Genomic DNA, 17,008 nt, shown 5'->3' with positions numbered 1-17,008 from the left:
AAAAGGGAAAAATATTGAAGTTCGGGGAAAAGGTGGAGGCACATTATTGATAGTAATTTGGTTAAAATGCATTTAAAGTGTATGTGAAACACCAGGTATGCTGCATTCAGCAGTTACAGTATGTCCTTTGATTTGAGGAGAGAACCATGAGTGAACATGTGTCAGAAAAAGAAGCTTGGTACATGGGAATCATTGTGTGTGCCTTATTCATGTAAAGCAACAGGCAGCTGTAATTCAATTTGAATTCTCTGCTGCCTCCGAAGTTTGTGTGCAGCAAACATACTGCTGCCTTCAAACATGTAGCAGTTACAACCCTTTAAGGACACTCGCGAGCTCATCAATCCTCTGTACTCATACCAATGCAATGAGCTGCAAATAGGAGAGCTATCATCGTAATGGTCAAGATATCAAATATAAATTACTGAGCGATGAGTAGCACCATTCATTATGACTGATGAATAATTTATAAGTAGAGGCCCTGTGGTACTATCAGATGTACATGTCAATACACAGCAACAGACCTAGTCGTCAAGATGCTGATCAGTGCAACTCAAGTCATCCAACTTTTAATGCAGTAGTATGTTGTTGTTGCACATACTGCATATTTATGGATACTAGGTCTATGTAGGCCACAGACAACTGGGCGGCTGTGATCAGGCAGAGCGGGTTGTCCACTATTTATTCAAGGTCAGTGATTGTTCTTAAGCTCTTCCAGTCTCCATGCCAAGGTATCCTTGGGCAAGATGCTGGACTCATACATTGCTTGGCATTTTCTGAATGTGTGATAGATAAAGTGCTGCGCACAAAAGCCCTGTGGAAATGAGTTTGTGAATTGGTAAATGTAACTTTGAGTGACCGATAAGACAGGAAAAGTGCTGTATAAATTCAGTCCATATATCATAGTGTGGACCGGGATAGGTGAACCGTCATTGCAGCTCAACCGCCCGAGTAACTAGCTTGCTAGCTTATTCACTGGCGCTAGGAATGCTGTGATTACTTGGTCCAAAAAGGATCCACACATTGGAACCTTTATTGCTCGGCAATGGACGGACACATTTCTCTGCCACATTTCAAGCAGCCTTAAAAATGGGACAGCCTGGCCATGCCGCTGTCGCCCTATCTGTGTTCAAATGCAATTTTACCAAAGTACTGCTTTTGAATCATCATATTGGAACATGAAGTGAAAATTGGCAGCACTTTAACCTAAATCTTATCACAAACGAAGACTATCCTTATCAGGGAGACCATTAAAGCTCTCTTTGGTTATCTTATACTTTACGGACCGCGAGGACCTAAATTTCAGTTTTGACCAGTTAATCACACAGGACAATTATATAGGTAACAGATAAGTCTTTAGAGATAAATAGACAGATCGACAGAGTGCAGACAGACACAAGACTCACAATATGAAAAACTGTCTCCCCCGTTTCATCCACAAAAACAGGTGGATCCATAGGAAACTCCCCCATGTTTAGAATATCTTAGCAGTGGAAATCAATAGTAAACCATTACCAAGGTTTCTGGTCTACACACGTTCTCTAATGGATTATTTGAGTCATATAAGGAGAGGAGCTATCACCACTCTTGTTAGACCTGCATTTGGCTTTGGAGCAAACCTTATTAGCCGGGATGCTTTGCTTTATGCAAAACCTACAGCCTGGGTCATTAGTTATGGTGTTATACTCCCTCCTTTTTGTCTTAGTATGGCATGGATGCCTCCTTAGCGCACTTTTGCTCTTGAGCTGGTCGCTATCTTATTACAAATTAATTTGAGTTTACTGAACTGAAACAATTTATCCCTGTCTTAGTCCATTGTATACATATATTGTCTAAGAGCTACGGCTAAAAGGTAAAGTGGAATAATCTGGGGTGCTCCCTCTTATTACATCTTTTCTCCAATCCTGAAAAATAAGCAATTCAATATGTAGCTGTTTTATTATCAACTCAACTGTTTATCTAGTCTTGGTGAAATTAGGACCAACCTTTAAAATGCATATCAAGCCCACCTCATGGTCTGGGTTCTCGTCAATAGAGTAGAACATTGGTATTTTGTGCTTGAGCATGTGACGTCACTTCAGATAAGTTATGATATCTCAGCAACTAGTGAAAAACCAAATACCAAACTGTGTGGAGGTCTTAGTGACATTATAAGCTAAGTTTGGTGAAACTTTGTCCTTTTTTTTTCAAATACAATTTTTTGTGCAATTCAACTTTAGCTGGTATATTCATGGAGCTGGAAAAAACTTGCTTATGTTTCTTGAGGATGTTTCACCTGTCATCCAAGAGGCTTTTTTCAGTTCAGGTATTTAACCGCGGGTCTGTACCCGTGTTATGTCAAAAGAAGTATGCAGTTTCTGAGGTACGGTCCAAGGATCATGACCATACATATTAGTGAGGATAGATGGAACATTAGAGAGTGATGCATATCCAACACATTGGCTAGAACAAGATAAGAACGTATGCATAGATAGTCATGGAAAATAACTTTGGACTATTCCTTTTTAATTGTTTTTTATGTAGTGATATTGTAGTAGGAAATCTCCAAACCATAAATTAACAGCGCCGACCCGACATTTCTATGAAATAAAATGTAGACTCTAGAGCCACATTAGCTGCCACCTCACAGATGGGTTTGTGTGTTTTGCCATAGGAGAAAGGAAAGAGGAGAGATACTCCTCCTCGCTCACTGGAGGACTGGGCCTGTTGAGTTGAGACTGTACAGTAAACATTAGAGACTCACTGTGGCAGTTATTACTCACTGAAAACTAAACTATACAATGCACTGTAGATAATGTGAATCTGGATGGAGCTGGATCTTAAACATGAAGCCCATCACATCTGTTCCATTCTATCAAACATCGGTCTGCACTGGGGAGTTGACTAATGTAAATCAGCTTGCAGCAAAAGAGCATACCCTAATGCACCTGCATGTTTAAATCTGTCAACGCATCTCATAACAGGAAGTCAAAACCAACATTACAGCAGCAGTGAGAATCTGTCATTGTACACACGGTGACTGATGTGTTCTCCTCTACGCCCTCCATCCAGGGGTCTGGACACACTGAGGAGAAAGGGGAGGAGTTCTACTTTAGATTTACCAATAGATTCAGTCAGCCTGAGTCTGCAGGATCTGATTGGCTACTTCCAACCACCTGGAGATCACCTGGAACACGAAGACAAGCAGAACCGGCTTAGAGCTCTGAAGAACCGACAGAACCTCTTTCAGGAAGAGGTGGGCAGTGTCTGTGTGTGTGCGTGTGTGTGTGTGTGTGTGTGTGTGTCTGTGTGTGTGTGTGTGCATCTGCATGTGTTAATGTGTTTGTGTAGTCCTGTTCAGAATTTGTTTTTCTGATGTTAGGTTAAAATAAAATGACCATATAATTAGTAGGTTTTTACATCTCTAATGATCCTGTTACAGTGTGTTTCTTTGTGACTCCACTGCTGTTCACTGTGAGACAAGTCACATTTTGTGTGGCTTGATCATTTTCATGATAGGAAAATCAGTGCATGAGAATTGATTAAGAGAATTGTTTTGTTTCTTTTTCACTTTACAGTAGATTAACACGTCAGAGAAGACTTTAGAGTCCAGGGTTTCAGCTTAAATGGGTGTTGTCTTTACTCACAGTGCAAAAGTTCTGACAAGAAGTCAGTTCAAAAAACAGTCACGAGTCAGGTAAATATCTAAAGCCTAGAAACACAAGCAAAGGTCATAGAAAATACTTAAAAATAGAAATATACCCTCCTCTCCTCTCCTCTCCTCTCCTCTCCTCTCCTCTCCTCTCCTCTCCTCTCCTCCATACTGCAGCACTCTATAAACATTTAGGAGAAGTGTTGACAGGACTGCAGCAGTGTGACACTGGACCAGAGCTTGTCTTTGAGGTTTCCACTGCTGCTCTCTGCACTGTCTTCACACTGACTGTTTCCCTCTCCCGTCCACTTCATTTGATTATAATTAACAGCGTTTTCTGAATGCAGCTGAATGAACCAGTGAAACCACCAACCTCTGTGTCTCTAGGGGATGATCAGCCTGGTGCTGGAGTGTATTGATCGACTTCACGTCTACAGCAGTGCAGCTCATTTTGCTGAGGCCGTAGGAAGGGAGGCAGGAGAGGCCTGGAGCTCCATCCTCAACTCCCTCTACCAGCTCCTGGGTATACACAATTTTTTTCCCTCTGTCCTGGGCTTTATATTTTAATCTTCACAAAAGAGATGATCATTCGTACACAATAAAGATCAGGTTGAAATGAAAAACTAATGAAATGGGATAAACACTGATGTCACAATAGTTTGCTCATTTCCTCCTCTGTCCTCTTTTCTCTGCCCACTGCTCTCTTTCCTGCTTATTCTGCACTCTGTCCTACTTCCCCTGCCCGCCTTCTTCCTCCCAGCTGCACTGATCAGAGGAAACAGGAAGAACTGTGCCCAGTTTTCTGGTTCTCTGGACTGGCTGATTAGCAGACTGGAGCGACTGGAAGCCTCTTCTGGTAGGTCACCCTGACTCAGTGAGATACTCACACTAATCTGATCAATGACTCATCACCACTGGACCATCGTAAAATGAGGATGATGTTGAAATCACAAGATCCAGTGTCAGTTCTCTCAAAACATTGCAGCATATTAGAGCAGCCTGGTTCATTCAGGTGATTATTTGGAACACTTGTATTGTAAGGATTTAGGTACACTCTGTGGAAGCATATGCAGCAGATTCCGAATATATGTAGGACCTTTACAGCAGTTTGTGATGAACAGCCTGTTGCCTGTTTGTGCAGAGCTCAGTGCATTGTTCACAAATCTTGCATCCCGTGCCAGGCATGGCCTGAAGAAAAGAAAGACAAGTACACAAACACATACATTCAAACAAGACAACAGACTTGGATATCAACCTGTTTTCTTGCGTAGAGCAATCCATCATGACTTTATCACTTAATCAAAGTATGTACAGCTTCATGAATACAGGAATGTTAGTGTAGTGGAGTAATAATTAGCTATTTAAAAAGCTTAATAGGAATATTGTCCTATTCAGAATAAGTGCAGACGCCTCACCAATGTGTGCATACAGTAGTAGGGAGTGACTAAGCTCAGCTACCTGTAACGTCTTCTTTTCACACCAGAAATGTAGGAATAAGGACTGATATATATTTTCAGGTTTCTCTTCTAACTCAGCCTGTTATAGCCAGGCGCTACTTTTAGCCCAAGGATGGTTAAAAAGCTGACTCTACCTATTTATTCATTCTCACTGTATTGTATGTATGCGTCTCTGTTTTTCTAGGTATACTGGAGGTTCTTCACTGTGTGCTGGTGGAAAGTCCTGAGGCACTGAACATAATCAAAGAGGGACACATCAAATCTATTATATCTCTACTGGACAAGCATGGACGCAACCACAAGGTTTGGGCACTTAATTACAGTATGTCTCATAGAGAAAGGTGCAGGGTTAAAATGGGTGAATGTTAAAACTGTAAAGCAGGACTAGAAAAGCGCTATATAAATACAGACCATTTGCAACTCAGATTTATAGGCAAATAACCTACATGGTGTGAACAGGTTTGTATGGCTTTGTGGGAAGAATATGGGCAGGGGGGGCAGAAGAGGCTTCAGTGCTGGTTGAAGTAATGATTTACATGGTATAATTTGCTGGATAAAGACACGTATGACCCACTTAAAGTGTGTGTTTGTGTATTTACTTGCAGTGACATTACCCACTGCCTCCATTTTCTTTTTTTCTGTATTACTTTGTTCAGGATCTTTCAATCAAGAAAGATTTCTCTAGAAAAAAAAAAACTGTGAGACAAATAGCTGCAGCCTGTCTAGATCCCGTCAGTCAGTCTGTGCAGCTCAGTCCAGTCAGTGCCTGCAGACATGTGTTTGCACTGGAGCAATGATACATTACAACAATGACATGTTCTCTGTGTGTCTGTGCGTGCTGGTTAGGTTCTGGATGTGTTGTGTTCGCTATGTGTGTGTCACGGTGTAGCAGTTCGCTCCAACCAGCATCTAATCTGTGACAACCTGCTGCCAGGAAGAGATCTACTACTGCAGACCCGCCTGATCAACCACGTGAGCAGGTACACACGCACACAAACACAAACACACATACACACACGCAGACACACACACAGACACAGACACACACACACACACACACACACACACACACACACACACACACACACACACACACACAAACACACACCGACAACACTGGACAATCAAATGTAAACATTTGCTGTCATCAGAGAAAGGTTTATGTACTCAATGTAACCTTTAATGTAAATTTCTATTGGGAATTCTTAAATGTCTGTCTTAGGTTGAGCAGTTTACAAGTAAATGTAACTGTACTGACATTCACAGCATAGCTCAGAAGTAACATTTGTATGGGTTGGGTTGCGTGACAAACACAACACATGTGCTGGGTCATGGCACTTAGTTGTGTAGAGAGAGGTTGTAAGGGGTGGTTTAAAAAAGGAACATACACACACTTGCATATAAGATAATGTCTTACATACAGTAGCCTACTTGTGGTTGTCATCATACACAGAAGTTTAGTGGTGTTCACTGTACTTCTCTCTGACTTTTATTGTATTCTGTTTGAGCAAACCATTGAGTAACAAAACAAACGATACAAGCTGTACATAGTTTGGTATTATACATTTCATAGTTTTACCTTCAATTTTAAACTGGTTGCCTTTAAGAAGGTTAACATTTATATAATCTTTTTTCTCCACCCTGCAGCATGCGTCCAAACATCTTCCTGGGGGTCAGTGATGGCTCCGCTCAGTACAGGAAGTGGTACTATGAGCTGATTGTGGATCAGGCGCTGCCATTTGTCACAGCAGAGGCCACTCACCTCAGGGTGGGCTGGGCCAGCACCAGTGGCTATGCACCCTACCCCAGTGGAGGGGAGGGATGGGGAGGCAACGGGGTGGGTGATGACCTCTACTCCTACGGCTTTGATGGACTTCACCTCTGGTCAGGTGAGCTGCGGTTATCGAGGGACAGATGATGGTGTAACTATGTATGGTGGTACTCAATAATACCAAGCAATAATTTAAGTTAAGCTAGTCTCCCTGTTTTCCAATATCAGAAAACATAATACATGATGAACTCAGACAGATTATAAATTCTGACACGTACTGTTCCAGTTGCTGATTGGAAATGCAGACGTTAAACACAAACACTTCCTTCTTCACTGTTCCTCGATAAAACCTGTGCAGGCTGTATTGCGCGCACAGTCACCTCCCCCAACCAACATGTGCTGAGGTCAGAGGATGTGGTGAGCTGCTGCCTGGACCTCAGTGTGCCCAGCATCTCCTTCAGGATCAACGGTCAGCCGGTTCAGGGCATGTTTGAGAACTTCAACTCTGACGGCCTCTTCTACCCTGTGGCCAGCTTCTCTGCTGGTGTCAAGTCAGTCCCTTACAGCGAACACTCAACACTAATGAAAGCTCACCTATTATCCACTGCAATCTTGTTGAAGGGAATACAGCACCCTTCAGTATATTTAGTGTGACAATTTAACAAATAGCTGCACAATATTTTCCATCTCCACAGACTACAAATAATGTATACATAACTACACTGCCAGACAACCCTCCGTTTGGTTTAACTTTGTATATTTTTGTATATCTTTGTAAATTTGTATATTTTTATATCTTTGTAAAAGTTGCATTTATTGTGAAACCACTGTTTCATAATAATAATAATAATAATAATAATAGTAAGAATAATAATATTATAAAAATACATTTGATTATGCTGTACCAAAGTCCACTTACTTACTCAGTCCAGTTACTAACTATTCAGCTAACTGGAAAGCTTTGGAATTACCCTTTGGTTTCCACAGTAGATTTCATATTCCCTTGCACTTTACTAGTGTGGGTTTACAATTCAGTGCTACTTTATAGCAGTTAGCACAAGTGTTAAGTATACAAATGACTAAAATAAAGACTTTAGAAATTAAAACGTGATGAAATGACACATTTGTCCTTTTCTTTTTATTAATCAACTTATTAATTGTGTATTTGAAATGATCAGAATATTTCAAAATGAATCTGTTAAATATATCACCACAGATCCAAGTCATGTCAACAGATGTATTAGTGAGTGTGATAAGTTTGAAAGAGAACCCTATTAGCTACATTTTGTGTTTGGGTGATTAAGTTTCAAAGTACATGGAAAAAGTACACATACAGAAACTCAATATGATATCTGGCTGCAAACATTCAGTATATTTTATATCACTGGTAACTTTTAACTAACAAACTAGCAGAATATATGTGTTTGGTGGTTGTGCTGAATGTTTCCTTTGAGATAAATCCATTTTCTAATCTTATTCTTTTATCTTCCATATTCCTCCTCTGTCATTTGTCCCACTGCAGGGTGCGTTTTCTCCTCGGGGGTCGTCATGGGGAGTTTAAGTTTCTCCCCCCTCCAGGCTATGCTCCTTGCTATGAGGCAGTGTTGCCCAGGGACAAACTGAAGCTGGAGGCCAGTCAGGACCAGACTGCAGCCAGAGACCTCCTGGGACCCACCGTCACCTTGAGCCAGGCAGCATTCACCCCGACACCTGTGGACACCAGCCAGGTATAGAACACAGTGAGGGTTGTTGAAGGGGAGGAGACCCAACATGTTCAATTCTGTTTTTATCAAAAAGACGATCATATGCATAATTACAAACTAAATATCTGGCATACCCTTGAGTTGTGAAATAATCCAATATGTTTCTAAAGCTCAGCTCATTATTATGATACTCTTTCTACCTTCTCTTCTGTCTTTGTCAATGAGGACAAACAGGAAAGGCAACAGAAGCATGATGATCGATACGTTTGTTTTTGTGTGTGACTACAGATTGTGCTGCCTCCTCACCTGGACAGGATCAGAGAGAAGCTTGCAGAAAACATCCATGAACTGTGGGTGATGAACAAGATAGACCTGGGTTGGACCTATGGTGCCGTGAGTATCAGGCTTACTTCTCAGTGTTGTTCATCAAACACCGATTATGCAGAGCCGGACAGCCTGCGACTCAGCTACCTTTCTTCACACTTCTCGGCATACATGGTCATTAAACTAAACGAAAAATACAAAACTGGTTATAACAAAGATTGTTGATGCTGGGTTAAGTGTTACATTACCATAACAGCAGCAACGCATTAATCATTGGGCCGATGAAAAAACATGTATATAATCAATGTTAGTGACTAAAACTGACAGAGGCATATTACCCGTCTGAAAAATCATGATATATGGTGCCATGACAAAGCATCTCCAGTATGCAGCGCTAACAGAGGAACACATTGGTGGATGTCTGTTTTAAAATACTCCCACACCTTAGATGATCAACTGTCAGGTTTCTTAGTTTTCTAGCTTCTTCTCCAGAGGAATCAAACGTGCCTTTGCCATGATTTACTATCGTCACTTACGATGATGAGCCCCAATGCTACAGAGCTGCTACAGAGCTGCTCCACAGTGCTCATCCCTCGCTTACTCCAACGTCATCATTATTGACCTTGTTGTGGCTGAAGAGGTAGAACAGGTACAAACAGATGGATCCCCGGCACCTCCATTCTGCGTGCCAAAGTGTCCTTGGGCAAGACCCTGGACAAATTGTACCTGACAGCTGTGCCCGCAGCATATAAGTGATGTGTGATAGAGACAGGTATGAATGTGTGTGTGTCAATTTCTAAAGGGCAAATCCATACCATGAAGCACTTTGAGTGGCCATCAAGAGAAGAAAAGTGCTGTATAACTACAGACCACTTACCATTTGCATGTACAAATTGTAGAAAATGTCTTCACCGCACTTCCTTGGAGTAAATCAGTTGAATGGTTCTCTAGATAGATGAATTACATACAAACATACATGCATACACATTATAATCACATTATGGTAAAAGGACTCTTTGGAACTGCCACAGTTATCACTGTGAGGCAGTTTTGTTGTGTGACATCTTCAGCACATTCAGATGTTCAAGGGCACCTCTTAAATAAGTTCAGGCTGAATAAAACATAGCTCAGTCTTCCAACTCAAGGTCCTAAATCGTCCTTTAAATTCAGTTTACAAGCCCAGTCTGACTCAAGCTCCTGTGTGTTGCACAGCGACGGGCCCAGGAACGACCTCACTTTCAGGAGCTGTGCTTTGTAAACAATCCCAGGAGTTACGTTTTCAAAATCGTGGCTTTTTTTATGTGTGTTTCAGGTGCGAGATGATAACAAGCGGCAACACCCTTGTCTGGTGGAGTTCTCCAAGCTTCCCGAACAGGAACGAAGTTACAATCTACAGATGTCTCTGGAGACACTCAAGTAAAGCATCAATGCAACTTTTTATTAGTTACACCATTAGGGCAGATGGAGTGTTCATACTGTAATACGGTATGTAATAGTATAATACAGTAACATGTTTGTGTGTGTGTGTGTGTGTGTGTGTGTCATAGAACCCTCCTGGCTTTGGGTTGCCATGTTGGCCTAGCAGATGAACATGCTGTAGAGAAAGTCAAGAGCATGAAACTGTCACCAACGTAAGTCACCTCAACCACGGGCGGGATGCAGGACGATGATGACAATGTAATGATTTGATTTCATGAGAAGATTAAAAGGACACAACAGAAATGGTTATTACTGTGACTAAAGCAACAGGAATGTAGACATGAGCTCTGTGTGTTTGTTGAGCAGCAGCTAACGGTTCATTGCCTCAACTCTTATCTGTGCAGCTATGAGTTGTCCAGTGGTTATAAACCTGCTCCTCTGGACCTGGGTCATATCAAACTGACCTCCACCCAGGAAGCCATGGTGGACAAACTGGCTGAGAATGCACACAATGTCTGGGCAAGAGACCGCATCCAGCAGGGCTGGACCTATGGGATCCAACAGGTAGGAGACTACATAATGTTAAATATGTGCATTAACTGTATATAAAGATGGATGACATGACAGCTCTCAAAAGGTAAGCCAAAACATCTGGATCACCCGCTGGCGTCTGGCTGCAATATAGGTCATAAACCCCGCCCCCTCCATATTTTGCAAGTGGTACATGGATCAACTACTCACTCAACACAATCACCACTACACAGACTGGCTCCAAATCACCAGCGCAAGATGACAGCGTCTGTATTCAGGATGTTGGCTTCATTTTTGTATAGTATAACTCATCGTTTCCTGTGTTCCTGTGTCCTCTGCTGCTTGTCAGGATGTGAAGAGTCGTAGAAATCCCCGTCTGGTCCCCTACATGCTGCTGGACGAGAGAACCAAGAAGTCCAACAAGGACAGCCTCAGAGAGGCTGTCAGGACTCTGCTTGGCTATGGATACAACCTGGAAGCTCCTGACCAGGACCATGGTACCATGCCTGCCTTTCATTGTATCATTGCATTTGCAGAAATGACCCCCTCATTTACACAAAAGTACAAAATATAAGATGTTTTTTCATAACTTGTCTTTTCTTTCTGTCCCTACCTGCCTCCCCCCATTTAGCAGCTCAGTCTGACATGAACAACATGTCTGCTGAGAGGTTCCGCATCTTCAGAGCAGAGAAAACCTACTGTGTCAATGCTGGGAAGTGGTACTTTGAGATGGAGGTCAGAAGATATGTGTGAAATATATCAACTGTTGATAGATGGAATTTTAAGACATACAGTCATGATTTTTTCTAATAGTAAAACATGAATGTACAATTTTAACCACGGTTGAGGTTCATTCCCAAAAGACTTAAAGGGGACATATTATGCCCATTTTACCACAGTTGATATGGTTCCTCAACATTAAGAGGTGTCAAGGGGGTCCCTTGTTTATGCAGCCACTTAAATGTCTGACGGGTAGCAGCAGCGAGCTAACGCTAGCCGGGTTCCAGCTAGCGTCAGCTCACTCGTCCAAGGCCATGTAGCGAGACTCCCTACATCGGCATGGTGTGACTATGACGTTTATGACGTCATAATCCCATTCGACGCACTCTAGCGTTTTGTTTTTGAAACAGAGGAACCACAACAAATCGCGGGAGTTTTTTTTTTTTCAGAGCTTTTGGGACGGTAGACATGCCAAGATACCCAAATTAATGTGTAGAAGCACTACAAAAGTGACATTTTCATAATATGTTCCCTTTAAAGCTTAAAACCCGTCACAATGGTCTAGTCTGAGCTGTGGTATGCTGGGGTGAAGAAAACTTTTTAATAAATGTTGTTACTTATTTACCAAGCATACTTACTGATACACCAAGAAGACTGTTTGTTTACTGAAATAAAAAAATGACCAGACTCTAGTTTGCTGGATGTGAACCTGTCCCTACGTTTCCTCCAGGTACTGACTGCAGGAGAGATGAGGGTGGGCTGGGCCAGGCCAGGATGCCTCCCAGACCAGGAGCTGGGATCCGACGACCAGGCCTTTGTCTTTGACGGCTTCAAGGTGGCTGTTTTTTTCTGTCCTCATGCAGTCATACATCACATCCCATGGCTTCAGTGCTTGTCATTGTCACTGTCGTTTGAGCTCATCATAAACTCACGTGTGAAATGTTTATTGGAGAAGCGGAACATAGTTAGAGTTTGGTGTCTAGGCGCTGACTTCATCACTTCCCCCGATAAGATTAGATTAGTATAATGGGGATTGATGAGCAATAACTTTAACTCCCCCTCGGTGCTGAGGTGGTTGAGGGGCTCTTACAGGAGACAGGCAGCAATATTGATGCAGGGCAGCAGAAGCATTGACAAGCAAAGAGAGTGATGGGAAATCGTTGCAGCTTAAATAGACCACCAAATTGGGAGTGTGTGTATTATAGATGGTTGTGGAGAGTGAGGCATATCACATGATTAAATCAGTGCCGCTCAAGTTAATGTTCAAAATCAGTGGTTATAGATGGGGAAGGATTTCTAGGCCTCGATGCTGGCAGCAGCCGTACCCACAGGTTATATGTTCATGGTGTGTCCCACTCTTTGAACTTGATAACTCAAGATTTATCTCAGGGAATTTTCTCAAACTTGGCACAAACCTTCACTTACACTCAAAGATGTAGTGATCAGATTTTGATGCTCGAATATCACGGTGGCCTCAAACCCATTTTTTGGGGCTATAGTTCAAGAATTCATACCCCTGTTATGACACAATACACTTAATACCTTTTCTCAAATTCCAGTAAAGTCTTCACTACACATATTATGTGTCTAGACAGACGTGAAAAAAACAAGACAGTAAATCTTATTTAATATTTCCGCAGGTCCAGCGCTGGCACCAGGGCAACGAGCACTTTGGGCGTGCGTGGCAGACAGGGGACGTGGTGGGATGCATGGTGGATCTGAACGAACACACTATGATGTTCACACTCAATGGAGAAGTGCTGTTGGATGATTCCGGCTCTGAACTGGCATTCAAGGACTTTGAAGCTGTTGAAGGTCAGGGCAGTGTCCATTACATCATAGAAATGTTTGAATTAGGGACATTTTCCCATTGGGGAATAGATTTGTGACATGTTACCGATCAAACCAGACAATTTACAAGAAACACGTGTGTCTGCTCATTGTCTGTACAGCTTTTGCTGAGTGAGATCTGTAACGTTAGATTTCACTGAAGGCAGCATCACACTTCTGCTGCAGAAGTTGTGTGCTGTATTCAATTCCCTAGCCTGTGACGGTCCACTTCTAATAATAACATAAAAGATCTTTAAGAACTTTTTGCAGCACCAATCAAAGCTTTGTCTGTCTCTCTCTCTCTCTCTCTCTCTCTCTCTCTCTCTCTCTCTCTCTCTCTCTCTCTCTCTCTCTCTCTCTCTCTCTCTCTTTCAAACAAACTGATCTGTCTGTCATTAACACAGCACACCCTCAAAATATCCAATGTTTTGATTGTCTTTTAACATCAAATCCTCATCATTTTCACATTCGTTCATCTTCACAGTGAACTCTCCTCTCAACATGAGATACTCTGTGATGTGACTCTGCTGTAGAGTGTGCCCACCCTTGACACTGAGGGGACTCGGAAAGAAAAAAAGAATAACCTGTCGGGCCTGGTCACTACTGAGTCAGTGTCAGGTTCGGTCTTTTTAATCTGCTGCTCCACAGAGTTGAAGTTTTGACTTTATAATTGCAGCATCAGAAGATTTATACAATTTTTGGATTATAGGTTTTGTGAGAGCTACCACTCTCAACTTTACAAACAACTTGTATGTTTATTAGTGGGCGGGTTATAAAATCAGGGTGTGTCTGAACACCATGTAACACTGGTATCACTCAGTAACATGGCAACCCGTCTGCATCCGTCTGGTTGACCACCTCCTTCTTACTGATAGGACAAGTTTTTGAAAATGATTCCCCATCATACAATGTCAGGTGATATGTAATTTCATGAAGAAATTACATCATGCATAGTTCAAAATCTATTTTTCCTATAGGCAAAACCTATCGTTTGTTTACATCCAAAAATAATGTATGATTATATGGAAGGAACCATATCATCATGGAAAATACATTCCAGTAATACATTAACTCTTCCAACTAATAATATTTACATTGACAAAACAGTTTATTTAGATTGATCAATCATTCATCATCATATAAGATGTCGTGTTGACGTCATTATGAAACGGCATCATTACAATATAAAAAAGTTTGAATATTCTTTGTGGGGTATATACAGAGAACCCAGAGTATTCATCGCCTCTCTGATGCTTTTCATTAACACTGAAGCTCAGGTGGTTCACTGCGGCTCACAAACCCCTCATCCTCATCTCTGTCCTTCTAATCCTTTGCTGTACGACTTGAACACTCCTGAAGATGAAGGGTCTCAGCTCTGTCCACATACCACCGTGCAACATGTTAATCAGAGCTTCAGAACACTTCAGAGAATCTCTGTTCAGTTTTATAATCAACAGTTCGCCGTTGTGAGTTAATCCATTTTGGGTTCAAATGGATTATTTGGGTTTATCTCTTACACAAATATGCATAAATTGACACGGTTCTGAATTGATGCACCGATTGAATATGCATTTCTCTTTTTCTGAACACAGTGGTTTATTTAATATAGTGCGCAGATGGCCAGGTGCATTTTGACTTACACAAGTAATCCAGAATTAGATTTCCTCTGTCTGTCGCAGGTTTTATCCCTGTGTGCAGTCTGGGTGTGTGTCAGGTGGGGATGATGAACTTCGGTAAAGACGTCAGCACTCTGAAGTACTTCACCATCTGCGGCCTGCAGGAAGGCTACGAGCCTTTTGCTGTCAACATGAACAGAGATGTGACAATGTGGCTCAGCAAGAGGCTTCCTCAGTTTGTACCCGTCCCTCCCAACCACCAGCACATAGAGGTGAGGACGGTCGTCTGGAATCTTAAAAGTACAATAATAATAATAACTTTGTTTCTACAGCACCTTTTAAAACAAAGTTACAAAATGCTTTACAATTAAACAGATGATGCAAGTAAAACAACATAAAATATTACAAACCAAACCAATAGTAAAGAATTCCATAGCAGGCACGGAGTTCAACAGCTGAAGGGCCTGAACAGCAAAAGCTGGTTCACTTCTAGTAACAAGTCGCCCTCTTGGATCAGGCAGAGCACTAATGGAGAATCTCAGACAGTCTTCATGCTCACGGGGGGGCAGATTGCAGATATAGGCAGAAGCCTCACAGTTCAAGGCTTAAAAAACAAGCAGTGAAATGTTAAAATCCATTCTAGTAACAGTGCTTTGAATGAGTTGTTACTTTTATAAGTAAGAGTGGAAGTCTGTAAAAGAAAGTAATTATCGGCTTTTTCCTAAGCTGTCTCAGTTGGTCTAAGCAGGACTGACTACTTTAGTCTTTTAAGCATCAAAAGACCACTCAGAATACAAAAAAAACTCTTAGGTTCGGAACAGACAGAACTAATGGAGACAGAACACATGAACTTTTCTTTTTCTCTCCAGGTGGCGAGGATAGATGGAACAGTGGAGATTTGTCCATGCCTAAAGGTCACCCAGAGGTCATTTGGCTCACAGAACAGTTACACTGACATCACTTTCTACAGATTGAGTATGCCCATAGAGTGTGCAGAGTCCTTCTCCAGATCCCGGAGTAATGGCAGCCTCTTCTCACCCAAGACGGTAAGAGATACTGTGTGTAACAAACACACACACACACAAACACACACACACATATACACATACATACACACTCAATTGTAGTCCATCTATCAGTGCTGCTACTGATGTGTATCAAATTATCCATTGTAACGTGTGACGCTGTGTCAAAACAGTTGTTATCGAGGTATTTGTTATCGCAGGCAATTTGAGAGCAGGGGTTATTGGTTTCACATTCAGATTCTTAATGCTCTCATTCAAAACACAGCACTCACACTCTGATAGCTCTTGCTTGTGTTTGGATTTGCTCTGTTTGTGCCAAAACTGTGCGCTTGAACTCAGATCTCATGTGCTCCAGCTACAACCCCTTTCCTCACACTAATGCTTAGAACAGGGTTGGGTTTGTGATGAAGAGCATGTGCGGTGTGTTCACTGTCTGTTCTGCAGGAGCTGGAGGACTTTGAAACCGTATCAGACTTTGAGGTTCTGATGAAGTCGTCTCATGGTCACAATGGTCCCAATGGACCCGAGAGAGACGAATTCAACAACCACAAGGACTTTAACCAGGAGAAACCATCCAAGCTCAAACAACGGTGAACTCTCTGGGATTATTACTCGGCTGTCATTTTAGTCTGATCACTGTTTTTGAACTCAGACCAGATGATCTGCTCTTCATCAGGTTCATGATGAAGAGGAACAAACCAGACAACAGCTGCCCATCATCTGCTCGGCTGTCAGAGGAAGTGATGGCCGATGACCAAGATGACTACGAGTTCCTAATGCAAGCTTCCACTGTAGGTCCAGACACAAACAAATTAAATTCATCGAACACACACATACAGTACATACTCCACCAGCTCTCAACTCCAAGAGGTAGAATTAGAATGGTTTCCATAGGTTTATATCCATTTGTAATGTTTAAAAGCATTTCTTAATATTATGTTTCACTATATGAAAGTGACTTGAGGGTGGTGCGATTAAATTTAA

The 17,008-nt window shown here is 41.9% G+C and overlaps 1 protein-coding gene across 1 annotated transcript in view; it reads left to right on the top strand.

Moving 5' to 3' along the window:
• The window catches only part of ryr2a (ryanodine receptor 2a (cardiac)), a 157,821-nt gene that overhangs the window by 68,405 nt on the left and 72,408 nt on the right, over positions 1-17,008 (top strand). Inside the window, exons 14-33 of the mRNA XM_053414411.1 lie at positions 3,049-3,232; positions 4,016-4,151; positions 4,389-4,484; positions 5,270-5,388; positions 5,932-6,065; positions 6,733-6,974; positions 7,215-7,407; positions 8,379-8,583; positions 8,848-8,952; positions 10,196-10,299; positions 10,431-10,514; positions 10,707-10,866; positions 11,183-11,330; positions 11,465-11,568; positions 12,284-12,388; positions 13,194-13,368; positions 15,063-15,271; positions 15,869-16,045; positions 16,469-16,614; positions 16,701-16,815. Of these exons, the coding sequence (XP_053270386.1) occupies positions 3,049-3,232; positions 4,016-4,151; positions 4,389-4,484; positions 5,270-5,388; positions 5,932-6,065; positions 6,733-6,974; positions 7,215-7,407; positions 8,379-8,583; positions 8,848-8,952; positions 10,196-10,299; positions 10,431-10,514; positions 10,707-10,866; positions 11,183-11,330; positions 11,465-11,568; positions 12,284-12,388; positions 13,194-13,368; positions 15,063-15,271; positions 15,869-16,045; positions 16,469-16,614; positions 16,701-16,815 (2,941 nt within the window). The remainder of the gene's footprint in view (positions 1-3,048; positions 3,233-4,015; positions 4,152-4,388; positions 4,485-5,269; positions 5,389-5,931; positions 6,066-6,732; positions 6,975-7,214; positions 7,408-8,378; positions 8,584-8,847; positions 8,953-10,195; positions 10,300-10,430; positions 10,515-10,706; positions 10,867-11,182; positions 11,331-11,464; positions 11,569-12,283; positions 12,389-13,193; positions 13,369-15,062; positions 15,272-15,868; positions 16,046-16,468; positions 16,615-16,700; positions 16,816-17,008) is intronic.

This window comes from Pleuronectes platessa, chromosome 21, assembly GCF_947347685.1.
Source record: "Pleuronectes platessa chromosome 21, fPlePla1.1, whole genome shotgun sequence".
In the NCBI taxonomy this organism is placed as follows: Eukaryota; Metazoa; Chordata; class Actinopteri; order Pleuronectiformes; family Pleuronectidae; genus Pleuronectes; species Pleuronectes platessa.
Note: the sequence above shows the minus strand (reverse complement) of the source record. Positions and strands in the feature narration are given on the sequence as shown.